Here is a 26,963-nt window from a genome sequence, read left to right as displayed (position 1 = left end):
ATAGATCCCTTTTCAGCCCCAGTGCACGAAATCTTGGAGTTCCTAACAGAGCTTTTCCATTCTGGGTCTGCTTCTGCCACAATCAGGGTTCAACTAGCGGCCATCTCTAATTTTCATGTTGGTTTTTCTGATCTAAACATTATGTCTCATAAGCTGTGGAAAGCTTTTCTCAGAGGGACTACTCTCCTTAGGCCCCCAGTAAGAGATCCCCCACCTCCTTGGGACCTTAATTTGGTACTAGCCTCCTTGATTATGCCCCTTTTTGAACTGGCTGCATCCTGCTCCATTAAGTTCCTATCTTGGAAAACTCTCTTTCTGGTAGCTATTACCTCAGCCAGATGTGTCTTGGAACTTCATGCACTGAGTGTTCGTCCTCCATATTTAGTTTTTCATAAGGACAGGGTTGCTCTGAGAACTAACCTTTCCTTCCTTCCTTCTGAAAGTCTGCTCGGAGAATAATCTAAACCAATCTATAGACCTCCCTGTGTTTTTCCCTAACCACACCAACAAGGCAGAATACAAACTACACCAATTGGATGTTCATAGACAATTGCATTTTTACCTGCATAGAACGAAGGATATAAGAAAGTCGGACCAACTTTTCCTTTCCTATGCTAGGGGCAAACAGGGTCTTTCAGTTTCTAAAGTGACTCTGTCCAGGTGGTTGTCTCACATGATTACCTTCATCTATCAACTAAGAAACAGAGTTGTCTATCAAACCAAAAGGTCATTCTACTAGGGCTTTGGCCACATCTGTAGCCTTCCAGGCTAGGTTGCCCTTGGACTCTATCTCTGCCGCTGCCATGTGGGCAAATCCTCATACCTTTGTTTCTCATTACAAGTTAGACATGGTCTCCAAGAGTAGAGCTAACTTTGGTTCCACTGTTCTGAAGAGTCTGTTCCAATGAGCCACCCAGGATTATAGGTGCTAGGGACGCTGTCCCAACAAGCAAGAAACGAAGGTGAGATAGACAACTTAACATAAAGAAGTTATATACCTACAATAACGTTCCATGTTAGTTGTCTTCATCTCGCCTTCTTTCTTGCATCCCACCCTCCATCCCCCTGTCCTATTGGACCGAGAGGAGTTCTGGTTTCACTGGCTGAGTTTTCTCTGGTTTGTTTCCAATACTGACTGAGAGAAAAGGGTTTGCTCAACCTATTTGTTTGGACAGGTTGATTCTCTGGCTATGTCTGGGGTTAGCTATTACAAACGAGATCTGGGTAGCTAGCGCTAGGCATCATGGGATAAGGGGTAGCCTCGAGCCAGTAAACAGCTCTCGAGCTATAGAAGATGGACGAGTCGGATCCGAGGATCAGCTCCGATCCCAACAAGCAAGAAAGAAGGCAAGATGAAGACAACTAACATGGAACATTATGGTAGGCACATAACTTCCTTTTAGCATATTCTGCCATACAGAAACATATTGTTTCACAGTAATTTACAGGTGTTCTTTCAAAATACAACATTGCTTGCATTTTGTGCTTGAATCTACCTATCCCATTTGGTTAGAGCTTAGCCTTGCCTATCCCATTGATAATTATATATAACCCCTAATGAAAATAACTAGTATCATACCACAGATAATTTGAGTGAACCCATGTATGGAATAAAGAAAGCATTTAGGAGCTGCATCAGTCCATCAGTAGTACAAGGGGCAGTCCTGGGGTACATTTTCTGTTTCCTATCTATAGATCTAAGTTGGGCTTGACTATGGACAGGGAAGAAATTTGTTTTTTTTGGATGGGTAGTCTGTTCCAGAGCAGCAGTATCCTCTGCGAGATATACATGTCCCTACAAACGGTTCTGTTAATGTTGTGGATGAGATTTAAATCCGTAGATAGAGCCATTCTGATGCCATTTGACTTACTGAAGTGCAGTAAATCCATCTGTATTTGTTCAGAGGATGCCTTGTATGCCAGACACAGGTCATCTCTTAGCAGTCTATAGAATACTAAGTATAGTGACAGAGCTTTGAGTCAGTCCACGTAGGACATGTTGTTTAAACCTTCTATCCTTTTACTAAGGTATTTCTGTGGGTGCTCCAGTTGTTGCATGTGTGGACAGATGCATGCCGAATGGGGCATTGTATTCAATGATTGGCCTAATGAGGACTGAGTAAAGTGGGGCAATGACATCCTTAGATCTGGACACAATCCCTTTGTTTATAAGCTGTGCAATATAGAAGGACTTTCTTACAGTAATGGACATATTCTAGTCAAAAGTTAGGTCAGTGTCCATGTAAGTTCCCAAATCCCAAACAACTGGGTCAACTCTTAGTGATGAATTGTCAGTGTGGTAGTTCTCTAGATTAGATGACTTCCCAAAGGGTGCAATAATGAATTTTTAGCATTTAGTTTCAGTCCATGAATTTGTCACCAGTTATTTATATGGGAGAGACCTTCTTGCAGGATGGCTAAATCATTTGGGGATTCAGTGACTACTCCTAGCTTACAGTTACCTGCAAACTTAGTCAGCCAGTGTTCTTTGGTATTGGCTTTTACTTCAAAAACGTTGATGCATCCTATCTGTGAAGCAGTTGGCAATCCAGTGGGTGACACAGGGGTTAATTCACAGTCTATTTACTTTTTCTGCTATGCCTGAATGGGGAATTGTGTCAAAAGCTTTGGCCAAATTGTTTGTACAATTTTGACTTCATTCATTGCTTTTGTGACCTTTAAACAAAAAGCCACCAGGTTGAATAAGAATAACTTGCCCTTGACGAATCCAAACTTTCCATATGTTTTTCACTTTTCTTCACTGTTCACTGAAAGTTATATATGGCCTTTTTCCCCACTGTAGTGTGACCCTGGAGTTAGTATATATAGTATGGGGGTGTGAAGCTCCCCACATAGTTTGGATATAAATTATGTTCAGAAGAGAGTAATTTATTGGAATTGCAAGTATCCATGTATATAGTTCAAAATATTTAAAATAGGTGGGGGGCTACACCTCCCACACCCCCCCTTACTGTATATACTAACTCCAGGGTCGCACTACAGTGGGAAAAAGGCCATATATAACTTTCAGTGAAATGTATTTCAGTGAATTGTGTTTTCAGTGAATTGAGCTTTAAGTGAATTGTTCACAGTCAAATGTGTTTCAGTGAAATGTGCTTTCAGTGAAGAGTCCTAGACCCATATAGATATATATACATATATATATATATATATATATATATATATATATATATATATATATATATAGATAGATAGATAGATGCATATGTATATATAGATATATAGATATTTGTTTTTTTAATTCTATTTTATATTATTTAATTATTTAATATTTTAATATTTTAATGTTATTAAAATAAAAATAAAAAAAATCTATATCTAGCTATATATATATATATATTTATATATATATATATATATCTATGTCTACACACACACACACACACATTTATATATATATATATATATATATATATATATATATATGTGTGTGTGTGTGTGTGTGTAAAATTTCAGGATTGGGGGCAGGGGGCAAGGTATCCCCCCTCCACTCACACACACACACACACACACACACACACACACACACACACACACACACAAGGTTATGTATTTTTAGAAGTTTCAACAAACAGGTTTTCAGTATTCATCTTTCAGAAAACATTTAGTTAAAAGACAGTTATTCAATCACTTGTAGGTAAACCATGCAAATAAGCAGTGTTGAACTGTAGGAAATGTGTGATATCTATTATATTAAGCAGTTATCTGTAACAAAACGTGTTAAGGCAAGGCTAAACATACCTAAAATGGCAGAAGGTTAAGTCCAGAACTGGTAACTTGTACTGAATGCCAAGATATACCAGCTTATATCCATTATCTAGGAACACAAGGGTAATGGAAGTACTGTCAATGTCCAGACTCTCCTCAGGGCACTATCACTATAATGATGCATATATATGACTATATGACTATAATAATACGTTGCTGTATTGCAGCATGGACAAAACGCGAGCTGGGTGCTTCCTGTCAATGTCCAGACTCTCCTCAGGGCACTATCACTATAATGATACAGAAGTAATACATTGCTGTATTGCAGCATGGACAAAACGCGAGGTGGGTGCTTCCTGTCAATGTCCAGACTCTCCTCAGGGCACTTTCACTATAATGATACAGAAGTAATACATTGCTGTATTGCAGCATGGACAAAACGCGAGGTGGGTGCTTCCTGTCAATGTCCAGACTCTCCTCAGGGCACTATCACTATAATGATACAGAAGTAATACATTGCTGTATTGCAGCATGGACAAAACGCGAGGTGGGTGCTTCCTGTCAATGTCCAGACTCTCCTCAGGGCACTATCACTATAATGATGCAGAAGTAATACATTGCTGTATTGCAGCATGGACAAAACGCGAGGTGGGTGCTTCCTGTCAATGTCCAGACTCTCCTCAGGGCACTATCACTATAATGATACAGAAGTAATACATTGCTGTATTGCAGCATGGACAAAACGCGAGGTGGGTGCTTCTTTTGGCAGTTTTGTTTGATGTGACTGTCCAGCATCTGTTTTGGCAATTGACAGTAAGTAGTCCTTGACCTTAAAAAGATGCACCAAAGAATTTTTCATTTTCTTGAGTTTTCTGCAGTTGCTTAAATTGTAGGCTTGTCAAATCCAGCTTTTCATGCAGCTCAGAGAAGTTGCTAGTAGGTACTTGGCCAGCTGCCTAGTGATGTGTTTTCTGTTCAAGTCTTAAGGATTATTGTCCGCTTCTCCAAGACTGTCACTGCTGTTAGAACTAGAGAAGTAAGAGAAGTCAAATAGATCAGGGATTGTGGCAAGCTACACGGGTCCACTAAATGTTTCAGAGTAATCCTTTTCCATTGGTTTGCTACTGCACTGTTCGGTGCAGCAGAGAAACATGCTTCTGTTAATGGGAGGCTCCTTTAATAAGTGAGACTGAAGGAAAAATAGCATCAGGGCACTGGAAGGATAGATATTCATTTAGCATTTTAATGACAGACTTTCTGTATATCTGAAGGAAACTGGGATGCTCCCCTGGTAACAAAGCTTCTTAAGTTCAGAAAAAGGATTGCATTTCTGAATAGTTTCACCTGCAATATCTGAATTTAAACAAACAAGGCAGTCCCTTTTAAGCCACTTAAAAATGCAGTTTTTTTCCAGTGTAATTCAGTAACTTGAAAATGTCTGGCTTCATATTGTTCAGAGAAAATGAGTTCAGCCTGAGAGTCCACTGTGCTTAATTAGCGCAGGGGTGAGAGAGGGCGATTTAGTGCTCTGGCAAAATTTCCTTGAGGAATTTAACAGTGTTTTACCTGTATGTTTTTTCTCCACTGACAATTCTTTAAGTTGTCCAGTAACAAAGATGTGCATTTAAGTAGTTACTGATGGGGCCAGACAATGGCCTACATATCTTGTTACTTGGTCACACATTATGAGATTGTGGACACAGTAAAATCAGTATCAGCTGGCCTTTTTTTAATATCCACTTGTTGGAAAGTGGCCTCAACTTTTACCTCTCTAGTATCTCTTAAAACTTTATTAACCAGGGTTGTTGGATTATCTGTTCTTCAGCAATAGTTAAATCCTGTGATTGCACTAATGTGCTGTAAGTCACCTGAAGAATTCCATGTTGCTGGTTTACAGTAAGCCTGCAGTGAATGTATACACACACAGGTCTGCCATACTGTGCGCATGTGTGTGTGCGTGTGTGTGTGTGTGTGTGTGTGTGTGTGTGTGTGTGTGTGTGTGTGTGTGTGTGTGTGTGTGTGTGTGTGAGCACGTGTGTGTGTGTGTGTGTGTGTGTGTGTGTGTGTGTGTGTGTGCGTGTGTGTGTGCGTGTGTGTGAGAGCGAGTCTGTGCCTATGTCTGTCTGTGCTTGCATGTGCGTGTTTACATGTCTGTAGAGACATGGCTGAAGCTGAATGGATGTGCGTATGTTACAGCACGCACATGGGTGTGTGGGGAAGTTTGAGCAAGTGTGCAGGAGTTTGTTTGCTGATGCTTTCATAAGTATATGTGTATGTGTATAGGAGGTGAGCTATATATAGGTATTCTGGCACCTTGTGAAGTTTCCTCATCTGGCATTCCCCATGAACTACTTGGGCATTGGTATTAAGGGTTAACGTCTTTATTTTACAAATACAAGGTACAGAGTCTGATTCTCATCCTTGAAAGGGAAATTAGCTAAGCTTAAAATGGCCTACGAGCAAGGAGAGGAGCAATTATTCCCAATGGACTGAATGGATGAATGGATAAAAAGATTGTGTTCACTTTTTCTTCTTAGAGAAAAAGAAAATAACTTGGCAGAGTGATTCCCTGATGAGTTAGACCACAGCCATGATCATCTGGGGGAAACACCTGGCTAATTAGGATTAGTTACTTTTTTTTTGAGTCGTTGGAGACTCAATAGTGAGACACACGGATATCCCACTCACCAGGTTAGACAAAGAGAAAGTCACGGTCAGCCACCTTTCTGGTGCTAGCATTCATCAGATCACACATGCACTCAGGTCTCTTAGCAACAAGTACCATTATGACTATGTTGTAGTTCATGTTGGTGGGAATGACCTGAGACGTACCTCACTGGACTGTATGAAGATAGACCTGGTTGAGCTCTCTGAGTACGTGTCCCAGGCAGGTATGTCCCTAGCCTTGAGCAGTATACTACCCTCACCTAGAATGATGCCACAGTATAAACAAAAAATGATTGATTTCAATAGTTGGCTTAGTTTTTGGTGTCATTCAAAGGGGATCCAGTTCCTATCAGATTAGGAAGCTATAGTCGACAAATCTCACTGCTTTGCCAAAGACGGTTTGCACCTGGCACCTTTAGGCTTTTGGTTGCTGGTAAAGGCTGTTGCCTCCCCCATAGTGCCTTTTTTAGGCAGGGTCTTGAAAACAACATTACTGATGTGAAATTAGCCAGTCAAAACAAAATAAGGGTCATGCTGCTAAATGCTAGGAGCTTAAACCAAAAACTGCACTCCCTGTAAGCACTTCTATCACTAGAAGATGTAGATGTCTGTTCAGTCACAGAAACCTGGTTCAAGGCCTCAGAGAGTACCCAGCCTTGCTAGGCTACAATGCCTTCCACACCTTTAGACTGCAAAATGAACATATGAAAATCAAAGGTGGTGGTGTTTCAATCTATATTGGAGATAGATTTACCTCCTGTCTAGTTAGACTGGACAACTCCATGAAGTTACTTCAAGTCTAAGTAAATGCGAGTAAGATCTCCATTCAAGTCATAGCCAGTTATACATTCCCCTCCATGGGTTATGACCCCCACAAATCCTACTTGAGCAACCTGGAGACAATCCAAATTTTTCCGAACACACTGGTTATGGGGGATTTCAGTTATCAACTGGAAAACCTATGTTAGCCCTAACTTGCTAATGCATAATTTCATTGACTTTGTTAATTCAAATGCCCTGGAATAAATTGCTCATAACCCAACAAGAGGAACAAACATTCTAGATCTGGTCCTCACCAACATGTCAAACAGATGCACTGCCGCAGCTGTCGGACCCTTGTTAGTTAAAACTGACCACACATCAGTCACGTTCGAGCTGGCACTAAAACCAGAACTCACAAAGGGTGAAATCAGACTAAAAAATATCACCAAGGCAAACAATACCCTCTCAGGTGATGGTAAACATGCATTCCAAGCCCCACACCAAGCTGGAAGTGCTAACTACTCTGAAGCTTACACTAAAGCCCTGTACAATCAATTGCATAAGTGTATAATCAGCCGTACCAGAAAGAATCAAAGCCAGAGCCCCAAGTAAAAACAAGCTGCCATGGTGGACATCCAGCTTCAACAAACTTTACAATAAATGCAAAAAGTTGCTGTCCATGAAAACAAAGGCAAGGCCCCAACAATGGAAAAGCACCCTCCTCAGCCTCAGCAGGCAAATAAGACTTGTCAAATCCTCTAAGGGCTCCTTTGAGATAAACTTAGCAAGTACAGCAAAGGATAACCATAAGGTCTTTTATAGCTACGCACATAGCCTAAAAGGTAGGACCCAAGCATGTGCAGAACTAGTGAACAATGGTATAACACACAGGGACCCCATAGGGACAGCAAACCCACCAGTGGATAAGTTTGGTGACAGTTTCACTTACTTATCCCTGCCTAACTTATCACAAACCTTCCCCCAAACCTGCCCCCCTTCCCTACATATCTAAAGAGCAGATCCTCAAAACCTTGTCCAAGGCAAAAAACATAGCCTCTATGGGACCAGATGATATTTCAGGCTGTCTTCTAAACAGGTTAAAACATGAACTAGCATCATCATTAAGTACCCTTTTCAATCATAGCCTAACCACAGGCTTTGTTCCTGCAGAATGGAGAACAGCAACAGTTATTCCCCTCCACAAAGGTGGCCTAGCAACAGACCCGGGGAATTACAGATCTATAAGCCTGACCGGCATGAACTTTAAGGCTGTGGAATGTATCATTATGGACCTCATAAATAAAGACATAGGTGACCTCCAAATTCTGGATCCTACCCAATCCAGCTTCGTCAAGAGTAGATCCTGCATTTTAAATCTGGTGGATTTTTTTCAAAATGTGACCAGAGCCATTGACGAGGGAAAATCTGTTTACACAGCATACCTCAGCTTGGCAAAGGCTTTCAGCATAATCCCACATTCAGGCATTACCAATAAACTTAGAAAACTGAATATAAGCCCCTTCATTCTAAGATGGGTTGCCAACTGGCTCACAAACTGGGCACACGCTATCAAAGTGGGTAAATCCTCATCATCCAGCAGACCTACAGCAGTCAGTGCTGGACCCCCTACTGTTTGGTATATACTTCTCAGAAGTTCAGGTCAAAATGAAGGGGCTGTGCCTGACCAAGTTTGCAGACGACTGCAAACTAGATGCAATCAATGAATCCCCAAATGATGTCAGTATAGTCCAGGAGTGTCACGCAGACCAACGACTGGTGTATTAGTTATGGTCTCAAACTGAATGCAAAGAAATGCATCATCAATCCCTTTGGCACAAACAATGTCCCTTCACATTATCAAATCAACAACAATACCCTAAGTATCCACAAAGTGGTTAGGGACCAAGGATCACAAGTTGACTGCGACCTTAACTTCGACCACCATGTATAATACTGTAGTAAGGAAGGCTTTCTATGTAGCACACTTGATTAGTAAAGGCATTGTCTTGAAAGCAAAAGAGGTTATGACCCTTTTATACTGGGCACTTATCAGGCCATAATTGAGTATAATGCCCCATGCTGCATGTACCATAGAAAGCACCTGCAGCAATTGGAGACACCTTAGAGGTTTCTAACAAAGAAGATCCAGGGGCTCCAGTGTGTGCCTTACACAGACTGACTAATGTCCCTGCCACTGTACTCCGTATCAGATAGACTTCTTAGGGGAGACTTATGCCTGGCCTACAGAGCAATCCAAGACCCAAACCTAATGAACTTGTTGCATATCCGTAAATCAAATGGGACCAGGGCTACCCATTTCACAGACAAAAATATGGTCTACAACTTAAATAGGACATGCTGGAAGGACAGATTTCTCTCCCACCGACTGATGCATCTATGGAACAGGCTACCAATTCATGTGAAATGGAGCACCTCTATGACACTGTTCAAGAGGAACTTGGATGAGTGGAATGGGCACAGTAAATTCCTATCGAGGATAGTGCTCATAACCTTCCTAGACATGCACACTCATCACTAAATGCTATCTTGAGTATTGACTAGGATTTCTATGGTATTACATTGGGATGAAATAGTTGAGCTTAAAATGACCTCCCAGTCAATAGCCTAGGAATCGCCTATGATTGATAGTAAGATTTAGACTGTCACATTAGTATGCAGCTTCTCCTGCAAGCCACCGTCTGCACTTCATCCCCATATAAGAGAAAATCATAGTGGGAGACTGGTCCCTGAATTAGAAATTCTTGCCATGATGAGGAACCCTTTCAAGTTAAGGATTTCATATAACAGTAAACCTTTCTGAATCCCTGTGTGTTTTATTAATGTTTTGATTGAAATTGACTTATTTTTGTAAAGTGTTTTGGCAAAACAAGTTCTGAAATGCTGAGAGTAGGAGGAGGAGAGTGGAGCATGACACTGTATAGGACCTTGTTGAGGAAATCAGTTGTCTGCATGCTGTACTTAGGGAAAGAGCTTCAACACCATAGGTTTAAAAAAATGTGGGCCGCAGGTGATGGGAACTAGGACATGCGCAAACAGGATCCAATATGGAGAGAAATGGCAGAGAAATAAAAAGAATGAGTAGCATTCTAGTGTATGTTTAGGGAGGTATAAAGATTGCTCTGTTATACACTAGAGGGACAGAGTAAGGGGGGCTTACTGAGATGCGTACAGTAAGTGAGGTGGGAGAAAAAGGGCTCCTGATAGTTTACTACATTATATAGGCCACCAGACACAAATAAGAAAACAAACTAAGGAGCAGGGTTGGAAACTAGGTTATGAGGAGGAGAGTGATCATCAGAGGGGCCTTTGTTTTTCACTAGCGACTTGAGAACTACCAACCTCCAGGGAAAGGAAGAAGAAGGAAATGGCAGACATTTTGGCAAAAACTGAAAGTGTGCAGAATAAGATGATTCTAGAAATACAGGAGTATTCTTAACTTAAAGGATCATTTCTAGTTACTAGGCACGCTGTCTAAGAGACTGTTGAGCCTAGCCTAATGTTCTAATTTCCCCAGAGTGCTATCTCATTAAGTAGCATGTTCAGTCATACAGTAGCCAAACGGAGGATGAGGGACTATAGGAAACAGCTCATTAAAAGCTCTTAGCCTTAAAACTCTGTACTGACTGCTAGAGTAAATTAATGTTTCAAGATTTTTTCTTAACCAGACAAATGTGTTCCTTTTCAGGAGTGTCCCTGGAGTACTATCTGGTTAATGACTTGTTCAAGTCGTACAAATTGCAAGTGAAAAATGAGACAAACCAATACTACTACATGAAATTCACTTAATTTCATCATCATCATCATCATCATCATCATTATTGTTGTTATTATTATAATTATTATTGTTAGTGTTGTCGCCTTACAGCAAGAGGTTCTGCCATTCAATTCTCGGCTGGAGTGCCTTCTGTGTGGAGTCTGTATGTCCTCCCCACGATCGAGTGACACTAAAGACATGCAGGTAGGTGCATGAATAAGCGTGCCTTCTTTGAAGGATGGGTATCGGGCTGGCAACTCGGCACTGTAAAAATCCACTGCCAGTCATGAGCGGTCCAGAGTTCCGCTGTGGTGACCCCTAACCGGGAAAAGCCGAAAGATTATTATTATTATTATTACGGCTCACTGAATTTCACTGATCATGCCCTGGTATGGCTGACAATCTCCAAAATTGTGCCAGGAAGGTATAGGGATTACAAGAGAACAAATGTCAGTGTATTAGGACATTGACACATAGTATGGAAGACTTCCAGGACGTGAAGGCAATGGAAGAGCTGTAGGACTGCTTTAATGAAGATGTAAAGTCAAGAAAGACATTTTGTATCAGGAGAATATTTAGGAAGAGTATGCAGCCAGTCCAGACTGAAGTAAAAGAAGTTACAAGTGAAAAATATGCTGGGCTGCTCATGGACTAAGTGTCCTTATTGCTGTTGATGTCCAGTCTAAATAGTCTGTTTTTATTTGCAAGGATTCAACTTACTCAAAAAAACAAAATGCTGCTGTAGTGTGGCCAGTGTTCACAAGATGTGTCCTGACTGAATTCTGGTGACAGTGAACCGGAGTTTATTTAGGAAGACTTTAATATATTAGTAAAGCTAAATGACATGAAGCACATTGCCACCCTTTGTCCATCTACAGATGAGTTTGCAGACAGGTTCATTCAAACATTTAATAAAACAGTCAAAGCTATGAGTCGCATCACATAAGCCATTACAGCTCAGTCTACACACATACAGTCACATATTAACTACCAGTAATGCTGTTTGTTTACAGGGATCTGAGGTCAAGGTTAGACTTACCAACACCTGATGGTCACAGAACAGTATGGGACAATAAATTTCACCATATCAATGAAAGACCAGACAGAAGCTTTGCTACACGATAATATGAGCTGCTACATGATTACATAACTGATAAATGGAAATCAGGCCATGTGGATTGAAGATATACCTCCCTGATGTATGACACTGATGTAGGGCATATACATGGTGACACTATATACAAGACGTGAAATGCTCACATGCCAAGAGGATAAGGGCATTGCGATTGAGAGCCATATGCTTAGAGCTAGTCCAAAAGATAAATAGATGAGCAGAGCAAATGTGAAAGGTGAATGAATTACTCTATCTAGGCCTCCAGAAGGAAGGAAGGATGAGAACTGCAGAACCATTAGAAGGAGGAATTATGACTTATGAGATCTCCACCCACTGAAGGATGGATAAGTTAATGTATAGCCAAGGAAGGATGCACAGCAGTCTAGTACCAGAAGCTGCCATGAGTAGATAATGTTTCAACTTTTTCAAGGTTCATGACCAGCAAAGAGATACTTAGCATCCATGACAGGAGCTATGGGCTCAGTTCTTCTGTAACTTCAACTGGGATAAGTTTGTTGCTTATATATATTTTTTTATTAAATTAGCTTTGTCAACTTTTAAATTATTTATTAAGGCCATGATGTTTTTAGATTTATTGGTTTTCAGCTTCTTACAACTGCTGTTTTGCAGTTCATATGATTATGTCTTGCAAACTTGATATTAAAACGTATTGTTTTTCAGTTTAAACTTGAGTTATCAACTGTTTCCAACTGCTACTTTGCAGGTTAGACCAAAATAATATGTTGCAGACCAGTTGATTGTGCAATAATTATAGACTTTGTAGATTCCATTTCTGATCAGTACATCATGTATTGATAGTTGGAAAATGTAATCTAAGAAGAATACATTTACATTATTACTAAATATTAAAGTGTCATAGGTGTAGTATTATTTTAGAACTGTTCATTTTTTCAAGATGACTTTTTTTGTAAGGGATAACCTTTTTATATTCTTGAGTAGGAAGGTAGAGTCATTTTTCTTTTTTGCATTTTCATATTTCAGTTTAATTTTAACTTTACTTCCCAACTTCAGAACTATGGTTAGAAATAGCATTTCTTCCAGATTTGGAAGAGAATAGCAGAGCTAATTATTTCAGTGTCTGGTTTCTTAGTCCAACTATTTATCTAACAATTATACTCTAGCTTCAATTTGTAATATTTCTAAAGCCCGGGGATACTTACGTAACTGCTGCAGAGTTAGAGAGTTCCTACATGGCTTTCCTTAAAAAAATAATGTCCCCTCCAAATTCCAGATTGCTTGCTGAATATGCTTAAATGTAAAATTCAGTGGCTCTTGTTTCCTCTTCTGACAAGAATATACATGATCTTATGTAACTGGAGCTAGGTTTAATTTGTTTTGAAGTTAAAGACTGTAGCCCTACCTAGTAGTATGTGAATATGTGAGTTTGGGTTCTTTCCTTATTATGTCTTCCAGCCTAAATCACATGGTTGCAAAAGAACATGACCTATAGCCCAAAGTGGAGTTTCCAGCTTAACATCACGTGCCATGTTGCACTGTTGCTACCTTTTTATTTGGTCTTGTTTGCCAGAAATTCCTTCTCATTAAGTGTGCACATGGCATGATGTTTAGTTCAGTAGCAGAGTCTGCACATGCTAGTTTATCTATATGGGAAGCAAGATGTGCACTGTCACTGCACTGTTATCAAAACATGGTTTCCCTGACCCTTGGGGTGCATGCCTTTGCACCTGTTTTATCTACTTACTCAGCTACTGATTCCATTGCAAAACTTCCTTCTCCATCCTATGTTTAAGGCTAGTCAGGTGTCAATTCATGACACCCATTTCATTTGAAATTCAGTTATGGAGTATGCCATTCTATGGAGAAGAACTCACTGATCTCTTAAATTTACTTTGAACTCATGCTATTGGTCATACCTCTCAACTGTATTGAATCACTCGGTTATTTCCAGGTTTTGGGTCCAAATAATGGGGTGCCACGATTCCAAATAGTACCCCTTAATTTCCAAATTTCCCGGCCGTTTTTAAAATTTTTTTTTTGTGTTGATTTTAGAACTGATGTCATCACTCAGAGGCATGCGCAGTGACGTCAGCTTCATAAGCAGTCTGCCAGCCTGTCGGAATTCGGCTGAGGCTGATGAATCCACTCCATTCCTTCCTGTTGTATAATTAACTTAATTTCCATTCCCTTCCCAAGTACTTCCAAGTTCCCACACTTACACAGTCCTTTCCTTCCTGTTTTACTGTGTATAATTAACTTCATTTTCCATTCCCTAAGAGTTCCAAGTACTTCCAAGTTCCTTCCTTCTCATGTAACACAAGTAACAAGCAACGTTGTTTCTCTCAGTCACTCACTCACTATCTGTCAATTGTCATGTTGTCTCAATCATTATCTCACTATTTAAAAAAGTTTTTTCTTTTAGTTTAATTAAATTTATAGTAATAAGTATTTGTCCAGCTAGCCAATAAGCTGAACATAGTGTGAACAGAGGCAAAGAGTGTGTCTTGTCACTGTGTCTGTGAGTGTGACACCTGACCCACCTCACCTGACCATGATCGATGTTGGTATAAGTATTGTGTTTGCTAAAGCACTGCAATGGATTTACATTATTTTGATGCTTTAAATAAATAAAAATGCCCATTGTAAAAGGTTGTCTGAAATTCTGAGGGAAAGACAAATGTAAGTGCAACATGCACCAACCAAGCCCTTCCTTTGTCCCACTCCTGAGCTGAGAGCTCACTAAGTAAGCAAGCAGTAAAAACAGAGACAACACAGTATATATTTTTCAACAGCAATCACAGTCTTCACACAGACACGTCTTCATTCGTATGTTTATTATCCATCCTGATTCAGGATGAATAATAAACACACGAAATACGAATGAAGAAGTGTCTATTGTGCCGTGCGTGGTGCTGTTATCGTGTTAAGTTAACCACACCAGAACAGAATGGGTCATCTTATTTCAAGTGGTAGTACTTCAATTACATCTGCTTGCTAGCAACTGCTCAGAAACTTATGGGAGTGCACTGTTCTTTGTCTCACTGATTTTTTGTGCAAAGGTAGAGATTTTAACTGAATGGTACATATTTTGAGATTTAGAGGGTACTTTATACAGCTGGATAGTAATACCGTAAACAGTTGCATTATTTAAGAGATGACTAATTCATTGCAGGAGCTGAAGAAGCAACTGGAAAGCACCTTACAGAAAGTTCAGACTCTGACACTGAAGCTACAAGATAGCCAAACTAACATGAGCAGAATGGACGCTATGCTAGCAGCCAAGGTAAGTGTCTTTTATGTAATATATAGTCAAATTAAGTATCACTCATCATTTTGTGTTATTCTTATTTGTTCGGGCAGTATTTCAAGACTAGTAAAAGTATGCAGTTATGTGAAAATGTATTAGTGTCTGTTCTTCAAAATTCTGAATATTTTTTAAAAGGAGCCAGACAGTTCCACAGTGGTAACTTGTGCAATATGACACTGTTGGCATCATTGGTTGGGGATTTGTACTTACCTTGAGGTGCAGTGACTACAGAGTTGACTGTAAGTCTGGAGTAGCAGGGTGCATAGCTCCCAGCATGGAAACGTGAAAGCTTGTACCACATAGTTACAAAAAAAGTCTTTCTTTAATGATTGAAAGTCCTCTGATGCCTTTAATTTTATCCAGGTTAAATCATATTACTGTTCTCCACAAATTGTGAGGGGATCCAATTTAACACTTTCAGAACTAGAAATATTTATTTTTCCAAGCATGCATATTTTAATTATGTTGTTTGCAAACAAATGTGATTTGAGATTTCTGCTGAGCTTTCTGCGTATAAATTACTGCTAACTTGAATTTTGGTTACTTCTAGTCTTGATGGCTCTGATGTTTATACTGTAACTTTGGACACATGTTCCTCAAATTATTTAGGTTTTGTTGGCTGGTTAGTTGTGCTGATCACACTGACCTTTTTCTTGCATGACATTAGCTATTAACAATGGCCACACAGCTCAAATTAAAATGCCTCCCATAAAGTGATACAATGGCCATCATAACATAATGTAATGCCATTGTTTGCTAACTAGGGACCTGTTTTAAAAGGCTCTTAAAACGCCTGTGATGAGGATGCTTAAATTTTATTTTGTTTGTATTTATATTGCTCTTTGGATTTGTTAATTAGGATAATCCAATTGAGTAGAAAAGCCCATTTTCATCAGAAGCCAGTGTGAAAAGCTCTGAAATACAAAAAAAAAAAAAAACAAACACAATAGTTATACATGTTACAGTGAAACATAATAGGTAACATAATAATAATAACAGCACTATAAATGGATTTAAAATATAAATAATGTAGCATAACAAGTAAAGAGTTATAAGAACCGTGATAGAGTATAATATAATCAAGAAAATAAACTGTTCTATATTATCCATTTGCCAGGAAAATAATTACAAAATATTGGAAGTCCTCATCAGTTCCCTCATTTAAAGAGTTTAAAGGTCTTCTCTTAGAAATATCTAAGTTAGAAATGTTAACTATCAAATCTAAATCTACAAGAAATACAAAATTATATTACAAATGGGAAAATGTACATGAATTATTAGTTAAAGAACTGGATAAATGATTAATGCAGTAATCTTTCCTTTTTCTTTAATCTTTTATTTTAATTCTAAAATTAATTGATCCTGTTATTCGATATATAGTGAACATCTGAACATCATTGTACATAGTTTACTGTGCTATATTAGTTATTGTATTAATTTTTTTCTTTTTTAAATATTGTATTTTAAAAAACGCAACATTCAATTTTTTTCAAAATATCTGTTTTTTTATATTAATGTTTTCAATAAAAAAAAGAAAATAAACTGGCATAGAATGAAAGAAATAACACATATATAAAGGTAAGCAGCAAGTGATACAATTTAGTAGAAAAATACATACAATACAGTGATATGCTTACATAGTATAGACTAAGGAGATTAATTTGGTGTGAAACAGATAGGAGACAAAAGGAAAAGTGAAAGTAAGATAAAATGTAGTAAAGAATATGATAAATAAAATGCTTTAGGAAGACAAAGTTATGAAAAGTAGTACTACTACTTCTTTATAAGTTATATTATTACATAACCCCAGATAAGATTGATTATTTGCATATTTAGATCAGAAACTTTGGGAAAAGTCATTCTAGCCTGGAGATTACCAAATACATATCCATGTATCAGCTAGGATTTTTTTTTTATTTTAAATATAAATAATGTAAGGCATTCAGTTTATTTCATGGAGTAAGGTATATTCTATGTTTTTGAAATGCAATTTGAGTAAAGACTGTTAACAGCTGAGCTGTTGGATTAAAGGAGAGTAAGAAGTGACTTTTCTGAAGAGTTCTGCTTGGGGAATATGGCTGGGCAGTATATTGAAGACAATAGCATTTGTTTATGGAATTCAGTAGTTTGCATGTAGTTAATATTTATTTGTGTGTAAATAAGAGGAAGAGATAACTCTAACCAGTTTAAATGTTTAAGGGTAGTGCAGTGATGAGTTGCATAAAGTAGATTTACAGCAAATTTAGCAACTTTGTTATAGCATTGTTCAAGTTTTTTTTTTTTTTTTTTTTTTATAATTGACCTAAGTTAAGGTTTATAAAGGCTGGAGAGCTATAAAAAAAGAAATGGAAGCAGGTAAGCAGCTGCAATATTTTTCTAGCTGAGTCATTTAGATAATGTTTTATCCTGTATAATGATCCCAGTTTTGATAAGTTTTATTGGTTATTTGTAGGAGGTGTTGATCAAATTTTAGATGTTCATCAGTAATGACACCAAGAAGTTTAGTAGGCATTTAGTTACAACTTACAATTGTAACAGCTACATTTTAGCTGCTATATAAATGAACATAAATATTGAGATGTCATTTTGATTTTTGTCCACAAATACAGTATATTTCATTTAGGAAAACAAGGTCCAGAAAATATACAGTTAGGATTAAAGAAACAAAGTAGGTGTATTACAAGATTGAATGATAGCTGCACATTTGCAAGTAAAGTAAATAAAAAAGATAAAGTAATGAAACTTAAAATTAAACAAAAATGCTTAGTGTAACAAGCAACTTGCTACAGATAAGAGGGAGCACTGAGTGCTTCAGCCCTGAATGAAAATGTGTTATCAGTATTCAAATGAACTACCCCACACATAGAAGCATGCCCACAAAACACTGAATACTGACAATGAACATTCGGCCTCCTGACATCTTGCACCCAGAGCAGCTGCCTCCTTCACCCCAACCTAGCTACACATCTGCTCTATCGTAGTTAATAAAATTCAAATAAATAAACTAAATAAGTAAATAAATTTGTTAAGGCAGGAATGCCCCTCAAGGAAGTCCCATTCTTGGCAGAGTCACAGGTAGTATAAACTCTAAAATAATGTCAGCAGGCAAAAGGATAAATTTGAACAGTGTAAAAATAAAGCAGAGATTCCAAAGAAATAATAGCCAACTACATTGTGACAGCTAGAAAAAGAAGATAGCATATGAACGCAGAATGTGAATTTAGTTATAAGTTGTTTAGCAATGATTTAAAATGCATAAATATATGCCTGTATAGGACAATATAAGTCACAGACAGGCTACAACATGTGGTGCTTGGTATAATTAGCAAGTATCCTGGTGAAGCTGATGTAATAGCGCAGCACAGAAGGTATCCAACAAGTAATATTGTGTAGATGTATGATATTTACAGATGACGCAAAAACTGCTAGTGTTTATTGAATGTCCTGAACACTGCTGATCACTACTTCATACCAAATGGTACAAATGAAGATAAAAAGGAGAGGATATTTTAAACTTATGTCTGGCAAATGGCTTATTAGTGGACAATACATTGTTTACCAAATGAGAGAGTCAGTGGGGGTGGAGCCTACATGGCTAACTGAGAGCAGTGAATTTTGAGATCTCCATAAACTAGTATAATAATATAGGAAAAAATTATTATTTTCAAGTTTAAAACATCAGAAATCTATAGATAAACTACTAAACTACATAAATATCAATTCTGGTGGAGATATACAAAAGTTTTCCTGTCAAGTAACTTGGGAGATATAGTGTGTCACTGAATATGAACAACTCAAGGAATTCTCATCCAGATGCTGCTTTGATAAAAGAACTGCAATTGATGACATCTACCTTACAGGAACTATCTTTGAAGAATGTTGGCTTTAAAAATGACTTAGAAAACCTCAAATTAAATTCTCAAAAACAGACTGATACTCTAAAGGAACTATTACAGCAACACCATACAAAAATAACAAATATAGAGACTTCTCTATATGTCATTGAAGGGAGACTCAAAGAGGAAGAATTCCAAAAAGAATTTCTGCTTAAACAGAATACATGGCTGCTTAACAAAATAGATGACTTAGAATACAGGGAAATGAGAAACAATGTAAGGATCTTTGGTCTGCCTGAAAACACTGAAGGAGAAGACATTATTTCATTCTTAACCTAGATTCCTGAATTTTTAGACTTGAAAGAGGGACTTTCATTTGGAATTGAAAGGGTGTATAGAGCACTGAGGAAACCTGTTTCTAACTCAACAAATACTCCACCTAGAGCCATAGTTATAAAATTTATTTCATTTCTGGACAAGGAACTAATATTAAAATTTGCTTGCAGAAAATCACCCTTAAAATACAATCAAAGCTTGATAAGGTTTGACAATGATTATTCTTCCAGAATACTAGAAAAAAGGAAAAAGTCTGGCCAATAATAAAACTGATGAAACAAAACAACATTAAAGCACAGCTGGCCTTTCCAGCCAAGATAAAATACTTTTTGCCAATGAGATGAAAACCTTTAATGACTTAGAAGAAGCTACTATATTAATCAAAAACAACAACATGGTGTCTGTTCCGGAAGAAATGGAATAGATGGCCCCTACTCTTAAAAGAATAAAAAAGCAAATTATTGGTCTGATGCTAGAAAGAAGAAACAAATACTGATTCCAAAATAGCTGTCCCAAAAAATTACTTTTACAACTACATCTCTCAAAGTATCAAATGATATGGTACATCACTTGTCATCTGTTTCTATTTTAAAACAAGGAGGGTTTCTTAAACAGCTGAGAAACAGTAATGATTTATTCAGAATGCTCAGAGTCCAATAATTCTTCACAAACAAAGGTAGGTCAAGATGCGTTACTATGGGTTACTATTTGCATTATATATAAGCCAACCAAAGCAACATATAATACAGACATAGAAGTTTCTAGTCCCCTACTTGAACTCAATGAATACTTATCTTGTTCATTTTTCATCGTTTTGCTTATAATAATTTAAGTAATTAATTAATTAACTAATTCAACAAGGTGCCATTCATCAGAGTTCAGACTCAAATGTAACAAATTAACATCATATATAACAGCAGTAACAGCAGTGTGTTTTGAAAAAAAAATGCTGTCATGGAGACTAATGCCTTCTTCAGTTAAAGTATGATTTAGAAATGTCATGTATATCCTGGTTAAATAATAGCAAGCTCTTAGTACAAATGTCATCATTATTCTGTCTAAATATAGTTAATATCAGTTATGGCAGGTATCACAGCTACGAGTGCTGTTTGATTAAGCCTGACAGTGACATGGTGTATGTGGATGCAGTTGTATCTGGCAGCTGTTAGGGGTTGCCATTTTCATCTGTGGGGGGCTGTGGTTTGCGGCTTGTGATCAGGGTTTGCTGATGCTTGTGTATTGGGAAGAGACATTTGGTGTTTTGGCCTGGATCCAGGGGAAGGGGTGGATAGAACTGTGATTTGGGATATTTTGATGGAGAGTGGTTTGTTTGTATGTCTGCTGAGTGAGGGGTGAGATGGCTGGAGGAGTGTGTTGTCTCTTGCTGTGGCGGCTTGTTGGGAGGTTTTTTTTTTTTTTTTTTATCTGTTTGCTCTCTCTTCTTTTCCTGGCTGCTGTCTCACTGAAAGGAAAGGAAAGGAATTTAGGCTTGAAGTTGCAATGAAGTGAAGCTTTGCTTCAGGTGCATTGCGAGCCTTTGGTATGCAATACACAGACACATTAACAAAAACAGATGCTTCCAGGTTGCTATGGTAATGGAGACAGAGTGATGATAATGCTTAACGGCTCTACAGAGCCTCCGAGATGATTCTCGGCAACAACGTTTTGGTTTTTAAAAAATATATATAATAAAAGGGCTGTTTTAAACCACATATACACATATTGATGGTCTCCCAACACTTTGTTTAGCTCATTAAGTTGATTCACAAACACAATATTTATGTAATATATGATTTTTGTAAATCTAGACATAAAATACATAATCGTCATATAAGATGAAGCAGCCTGCTGAATTTAGATATTAAAGACAGGATTTAATAACATGGGCTTGTGTATAATAACACTACTGTCTTAACTTGTCATAAATGACATACACTACATTGAACATCAAGGGGAAGCATGATAATTTTCTTATATAAGTAAATATGCATAACAAGTCATATAATTACTTTAACTTGAATTGTAGTTTTTGTAACCCATCTTGACCATATATAATACTTAAACGGTTACCAAGGTAACTAATGTTTTATAAATGACATCAAATTGACAAAGTTGTTCAAGAGAAAAAATAGAAGCCTGAACTTGAAATGTTACAGAATGTAACAATCGTATTCTGAACAAATAGTATTAAATTGACAATAGACAGTTTAATAACATGGGCTTGAGTATAATAACACTACTGTTTTAACTTGTCATAAATGACACACACTATATTGAACATCAAGGGGAAGCATGATGATTTTCTTATATAAGTAAATATGCATAACAAGTCATTGAATTCCTTTAACTTGAATTGTAGTTTTTGTCACCCATCTTGACCATATATAATACTTAAGTGGTTACCAAGATAACTAATGTTTATACATGATATCAAACTGACAAAGTTGTTCAAGAGAAACAATAGAAGCCTGAACTTGAAATGTCACAGAATGTAACAATTATATTCTGAACAAATAGTATTAAATTGACAATACACACTCAGTTTAATAACATGGGCTTGTGTATAACACTACTGTTTTAATTTGTCATAAATGACATACACTATATTGAACATCAAGGGGAAGCATGATGATTTTCTCATATAGGTAAATGTGCATAACAAGTCATATAATTGCTTTAACTTGAATTGTGGTTTTGTAACACATCTTGACATACATAATACTTATGCTGTTACTGAGGTAACTAATGATTTGATGTTGCTAATCTTCATTCATTCCTTACTAATGGGTTATCAGTTCTGTCCTCAGAACCAAGTCAGCCATATATCAAGCTCGCATCAGCCAAAAACTCTAGAGCCAAGGTCCTATCCAAAATGCTCTGCTCCCTGTTACCACAGATCTCATTTGCCACATTGCTGTACAGTTGTGTCAAACCACTGTCTCTCAGCTAAGTGAATAATTTTTGAAAGTTGATATATTTTCTCTACTTTAAAAGTTTTTCATTCAGTTACTTTTATTATTCTTCTACCCTATCGTATATTTTAAGACTCTCTCCCTTTAATCTTTTTCCTTTTATTACCCTTTTTTACCTTTGAGGTAATTCTTCATTACCATTGTTGGTAATCCTTCCGTCTTCTCTCTCTTCTTACCCTTTGGGGTAGCCTTTCTTATTCTTGATACTGTTGTTCTTCTCCACATCATTATATCAGACAAGAAAAGTAGTGTTGGTTTTAAACAGTGCAAGGATTGAGGGCATACGTTATCACTTTCCGATGGCCATGACTTATGTGTCTGTTTGAATGTCTTCCACCTTACTGTGTATCCCCACGTGGGATTTGTAGAAATTTTTCAACCAGGGCTATTAACAATAGAAACAACAAGTTAATCCTGAAAGGTCTCCTCAAATCTCCTTTATGTGAGGCTATCTCTGGGTCAGAGGACTCACCCCCTCCTACTAAACCCTGTAAGAGGCTCATCAAGGTCACTCACTTCATCTCCCTCTGGAGATCACAGGGAGTCGACTCATAAGAAAGTGAAAATTACTACTCCGGTGCTGCCACCCGTGACCCTTTCAGCTCCAGGCATGGCACCGCCCCAGTTGATTCTTGCTCCAGCCATGTCCTCCTTATCCACACTGGCACTGGAGTTCCCAGTGCAGACACGTAAGGCTCACGGTGCAGACACTAACGGCTCTGCCAGTTCTGTCGCAGCCCTTACTGGCACCATCCCTGCAGGTACAGTCTTTTTCAACACCGTTGGTGCAATCCCCTTCGGCCCTGAGACTGATGATACTGTCCTCCACAGTGTAGACACTTTCAGTGCAGTCCTTTTTGGCACCGTCATTGTTACTGGTGCAGACACCTTCTTCGATGGCACCGTACCCATCGGTGCGGGCACTTGCCTTTATGGTGCAGATACCTTCGACTTCTATGGTGTTGCCTTCATTGGTGCAGACTACTTCAATACCATTTTCCTCAGTGCAGACATCCTTGGATCCAGGCTCTGCCCCACTCGAATTAGCAATGACAAAGTACTCTCCTTCTTTGGATCCATTCGTTGGTAGCCAATATAGCCCTTTTCTAGAAAGGCCAGAATCGCCTTCAGGTTTCTCTATGAGGTTTACCAGGAGCCTCTCTGAACAAGATGTGTTGCGGCTTGTTGACCAGTTGCTTGTGGCCAGGGGTCTCTCTAAACTTACATTCCCTCTTCAGGTGAACATATTTCTCCTCAAACTTCAGCGTGCACTCCTCCTTCCACGTCTACCCAAGTATCAAAGCCCATTCTTCTGACAGCAGCTTCCCTCCCTCCGACCCCCATAGTGGATCTCACTTTAGAGCAGGAGTCATCCTTGTGGTCCTGTGTGCAATGGGCATCGGGCTCTTCTCAGGCTAGTAGCTGTGCCATGGGGGAGGGCATTCTTGTTTCCATACAGATTTTTTTTCTATGGCACCCTCCAGGAATCCTCCTTCTCTCATGCTTCACAGTCCTCTTGAGACTCCTGGTCTGGGGTCAGCTCGTCGGAGCGGGGTGTGACCCCGGTTCAGAGGTTGTCATGCTCTGTTCCAAGCTCCCATCCATCTTTGGGCGGGCCGGCCTTCCAGGCCATGGAGAGGGCGCTTGCCTTCGCTGGCAAACCCCACATGTCGGTGTCCTCTCCCCCCTCTGTGCCACAACTCTCACAAGCCATAACTGTTGGACACCGGGCACAAGGGCCTCAGGTTTTTCCCACTCAGGAGACCCCCTTTTTCCAGTCTTCCCCAGAAACTCCCACTGAGGAAGTACCTCACAAGGCTTCGTACAAGAGGAAGGACATGGACTCCACTGAAGAGTCTTTGACCGAAGATACGGACTTTAATGATGGGGAAGAGTCCCCATGGTCACCCTCTAATAAGGTGTCCTTTGTGACATCCTCGAGATCCTTAGACAGACTGGAAGTCCTCTAATCCTTCCTCAGAGGAATCCATATTCCTGCAGTCCTTTCGTGCCAGGCCCCCTACCTCCTGGGTCACCCTGCCAGCCAATGAGCTTGTCCAGCTCATCTTCCAGTATGCATGGAATGCTCCTGACACCCTGGAAGCTATACCGTGGAGGCCAAGATTTTATCTCCCCCAGCTGAGCATCCTCGTTGGTCAAGAGGTCTTCCAGTAGATACCATGGTGGTGGTGGTGGCTGCAATCAAGAAAGACTTGGCAGAAGAGAGCCAAACTGTCCATCTGCCCAACAAGGAGTCCCGGGTGATAGACAGACTCAGGAAGCATGTGTTTGCTTCATTGACCTTTGCCGTAAGATCTTTGAACTATTTGGCACACTTTACGAGGCTCCAGAGGGATCTTATCAACCAACTCTCTGAAACCTTGGCAGGAGCTGTTTTTGATGAGGTCCATGACAATGTAGCTTCTCAGATAGCCACCCTAGAATCGATATCGAATTCTTCCATGCATCTTATTTCACACTCAATGGAAGGAGCGTGTAGAACAGCAGGTGCAGGTATAGTTACCAGACGACATGCTTGGATGCACCTTTGTGACTTTGTGGACACATTTAAGGCATACTTTATGAATGCCCCCATCAAGGCCGCTTCTTTGTTTGGTCCTAAAGTTAAAGATACGCTGGAAAGGTGCGAACAGGAAGGCAAGACCCTATCTACCATTAGTGTCAGACACTCCACTCCTCACCGATTCTACTCCAGAAATCAGAGGAGAAGGAAGATGTGGCACAGTAAATCACAGGGCTCTTTCTGTGATGCACGTGCCAAATTCTCCCCTAGAGGCAGAAGGGGAAACTCCAATGGAAGCCGCCCCATTCGGGGCAGAGGAGGTCTGCAAAACTGGGGTTCCAGAGTTCTTTCTCTGGCCAGCCCTATCAGTGCTTCTGAAGTGTTACCTGACTGCTCACCTCTGGAAATGGTCAGGGGTAATTTTTCCTTGTACCCCACTGCCTGGTGAAACATAGCCACTGACTCTTGGGTACAACGGATAATATCCAGAGGCTATTGCATTCCCTTTCATCTTTGTCCGACCTCATCCAGAGAATTACCCGATCTTCCACCCATTCAAAGGGAAGCAACAGCACATGAAATTCAAAAGCTGCTGCAAAAAAAAGAGTCATCCAAACAGTCCCCCCAGACCAGATAGGATCTAGTTTTTACTCAAGGTTCTTTTTGGTGCCAGAAAAGACAGGGGACTGTAGACCAATTCTGGATCTCAGCACACTGAACAAATTTGTAAAAACAGAGAAATTCCGGATGGTCACGGTTCAGTCTATCCTTCCTCTTCTGGAAGAAGATGATTGGATGTGCTCTGCAGATCTTCAAAATGTGTATTACCACATAAAAATGGACAAACACTCAAGAATATACCTTTGTTTCTGCATAGGAGCCAGTCATTACCAATTTCGAGCACTGTCCTTTGGTCTCCCTACAGCCGCCAGAGTGTTCACCAAATGCATGGCAGTGGTTATTTTGCACCTGTGACTTCAAGGATTCCAGGCGTTTCCATATCTAGATGACTGGCTCCTCACCGCCCCCACCAAGCATCTACTGGAAGAAGCCACAGCACAACACCTGGGAATCACTATAAACTGTGAGAAGTCCAACACGACCCCAGCACAGTCTTTAGAATTCATTGGGGTACTGTTGGACACTAAAAATTGCACAGCATCTCTCCCAGACCACAGACTTCAAAGAATAAGGCAACAGGTTCAGCCACTGCTCTGTCACCACAAATCTTCTGCTCGGTCCATACTCTAACTCTTTGGGACAATGGCAGCCTCGATCACCATTCTTCCTCTAGCCAGATGCCACATGAGACTCCTTCAGTGGTTACTTCTCACTCAGTGGTACCCTCTACAACATCCTTTGTCCTTTCAGATAAGTGCAACTTGGACATGCAAGCAAGATTTACTCTGGTGGACATCTCAAAATCCTCAGCAATGGTCTCGCCTCTTCAGCCCCCATCATCCAAAACCACAGTGACCATGGACGTCTCCCTGATGCAGTAGGGGGGCTATGTCAGGGAAACTCGGTCCAAGTCACCTAGTCAGAGACAGAGGCCCTTTTGCATATCAAAGTCTTGGAATTGAGGGTGGTGCTACTAGTGTTGCAAGCATTCCATTCTATCCTTCTGTCAGGGGCTATTGCGATCCAGTCAGACAACATGTCAGTGGTCAGGTACATCAGAAAGCAAGGGGGCACCAGATTTTATCCATTATGCTGAGAGGCCTTAAGAATATGGCAATGGGCAATAACTTCCAACTGCTTTCTAGTTGCAACGCACATTCCCGGGAGCTCCAACGTGATAGCGGACAAGTTGAGCAGGAGCATCCTACAACCTCATGAGTGGTCCCTCAACCCTGTGCTAGAGGCAAAAATTTTCAACTGCTGGGGCCAGCCTTGCTGCGACCTGTTCACCTCCCCAACCAACTACAAGTGCAGCAACTATTTTGCCCTGATCCCCCCTCG

General features: G+C 39.4%; 1 protein-coding gene across 1 annotated transcript in view; it reads left to right on the top strand.

The window, feature by feature from the left end:
- TSGA10 (testis specific 10) overlaps positions 1-26,963 on the top strand; it is a 1,008,750-nt gene that overhangs the window by 740,284 nt on the left and 241,503 nt on the right. Inside the window, exon 14 of the mRNA XM_044071816.1 lies at positions 15,199-15,309. Coding sequence (XP_043927751.1) covers positions 15,199-15,309 — 111 coding nt within the window. The remainder of the gene's footprint in view (positions 1-15,198; positions 15,310-26,963) is intronic.

The sequence above is a fragment of the Protopterus annectens genome, chromosome 5.part0 (assembly GCF_019279795.1).
Source record: "Protopterus annectens isolate FY-2018-M chromosome 5.part0, PAN1.0, whole genome shotgun sequence".
NCBI classification, from domain to species: Eukaryota; Metazoa; Chordata; order Ceratodontiformes; family Protopteridae; genus Protopterus; species Protopterus annectens.
Note: the sequence above shows the minus strand (reverse complement) of the source record. Positions and strands in the feature narration are given on the sequence as shown.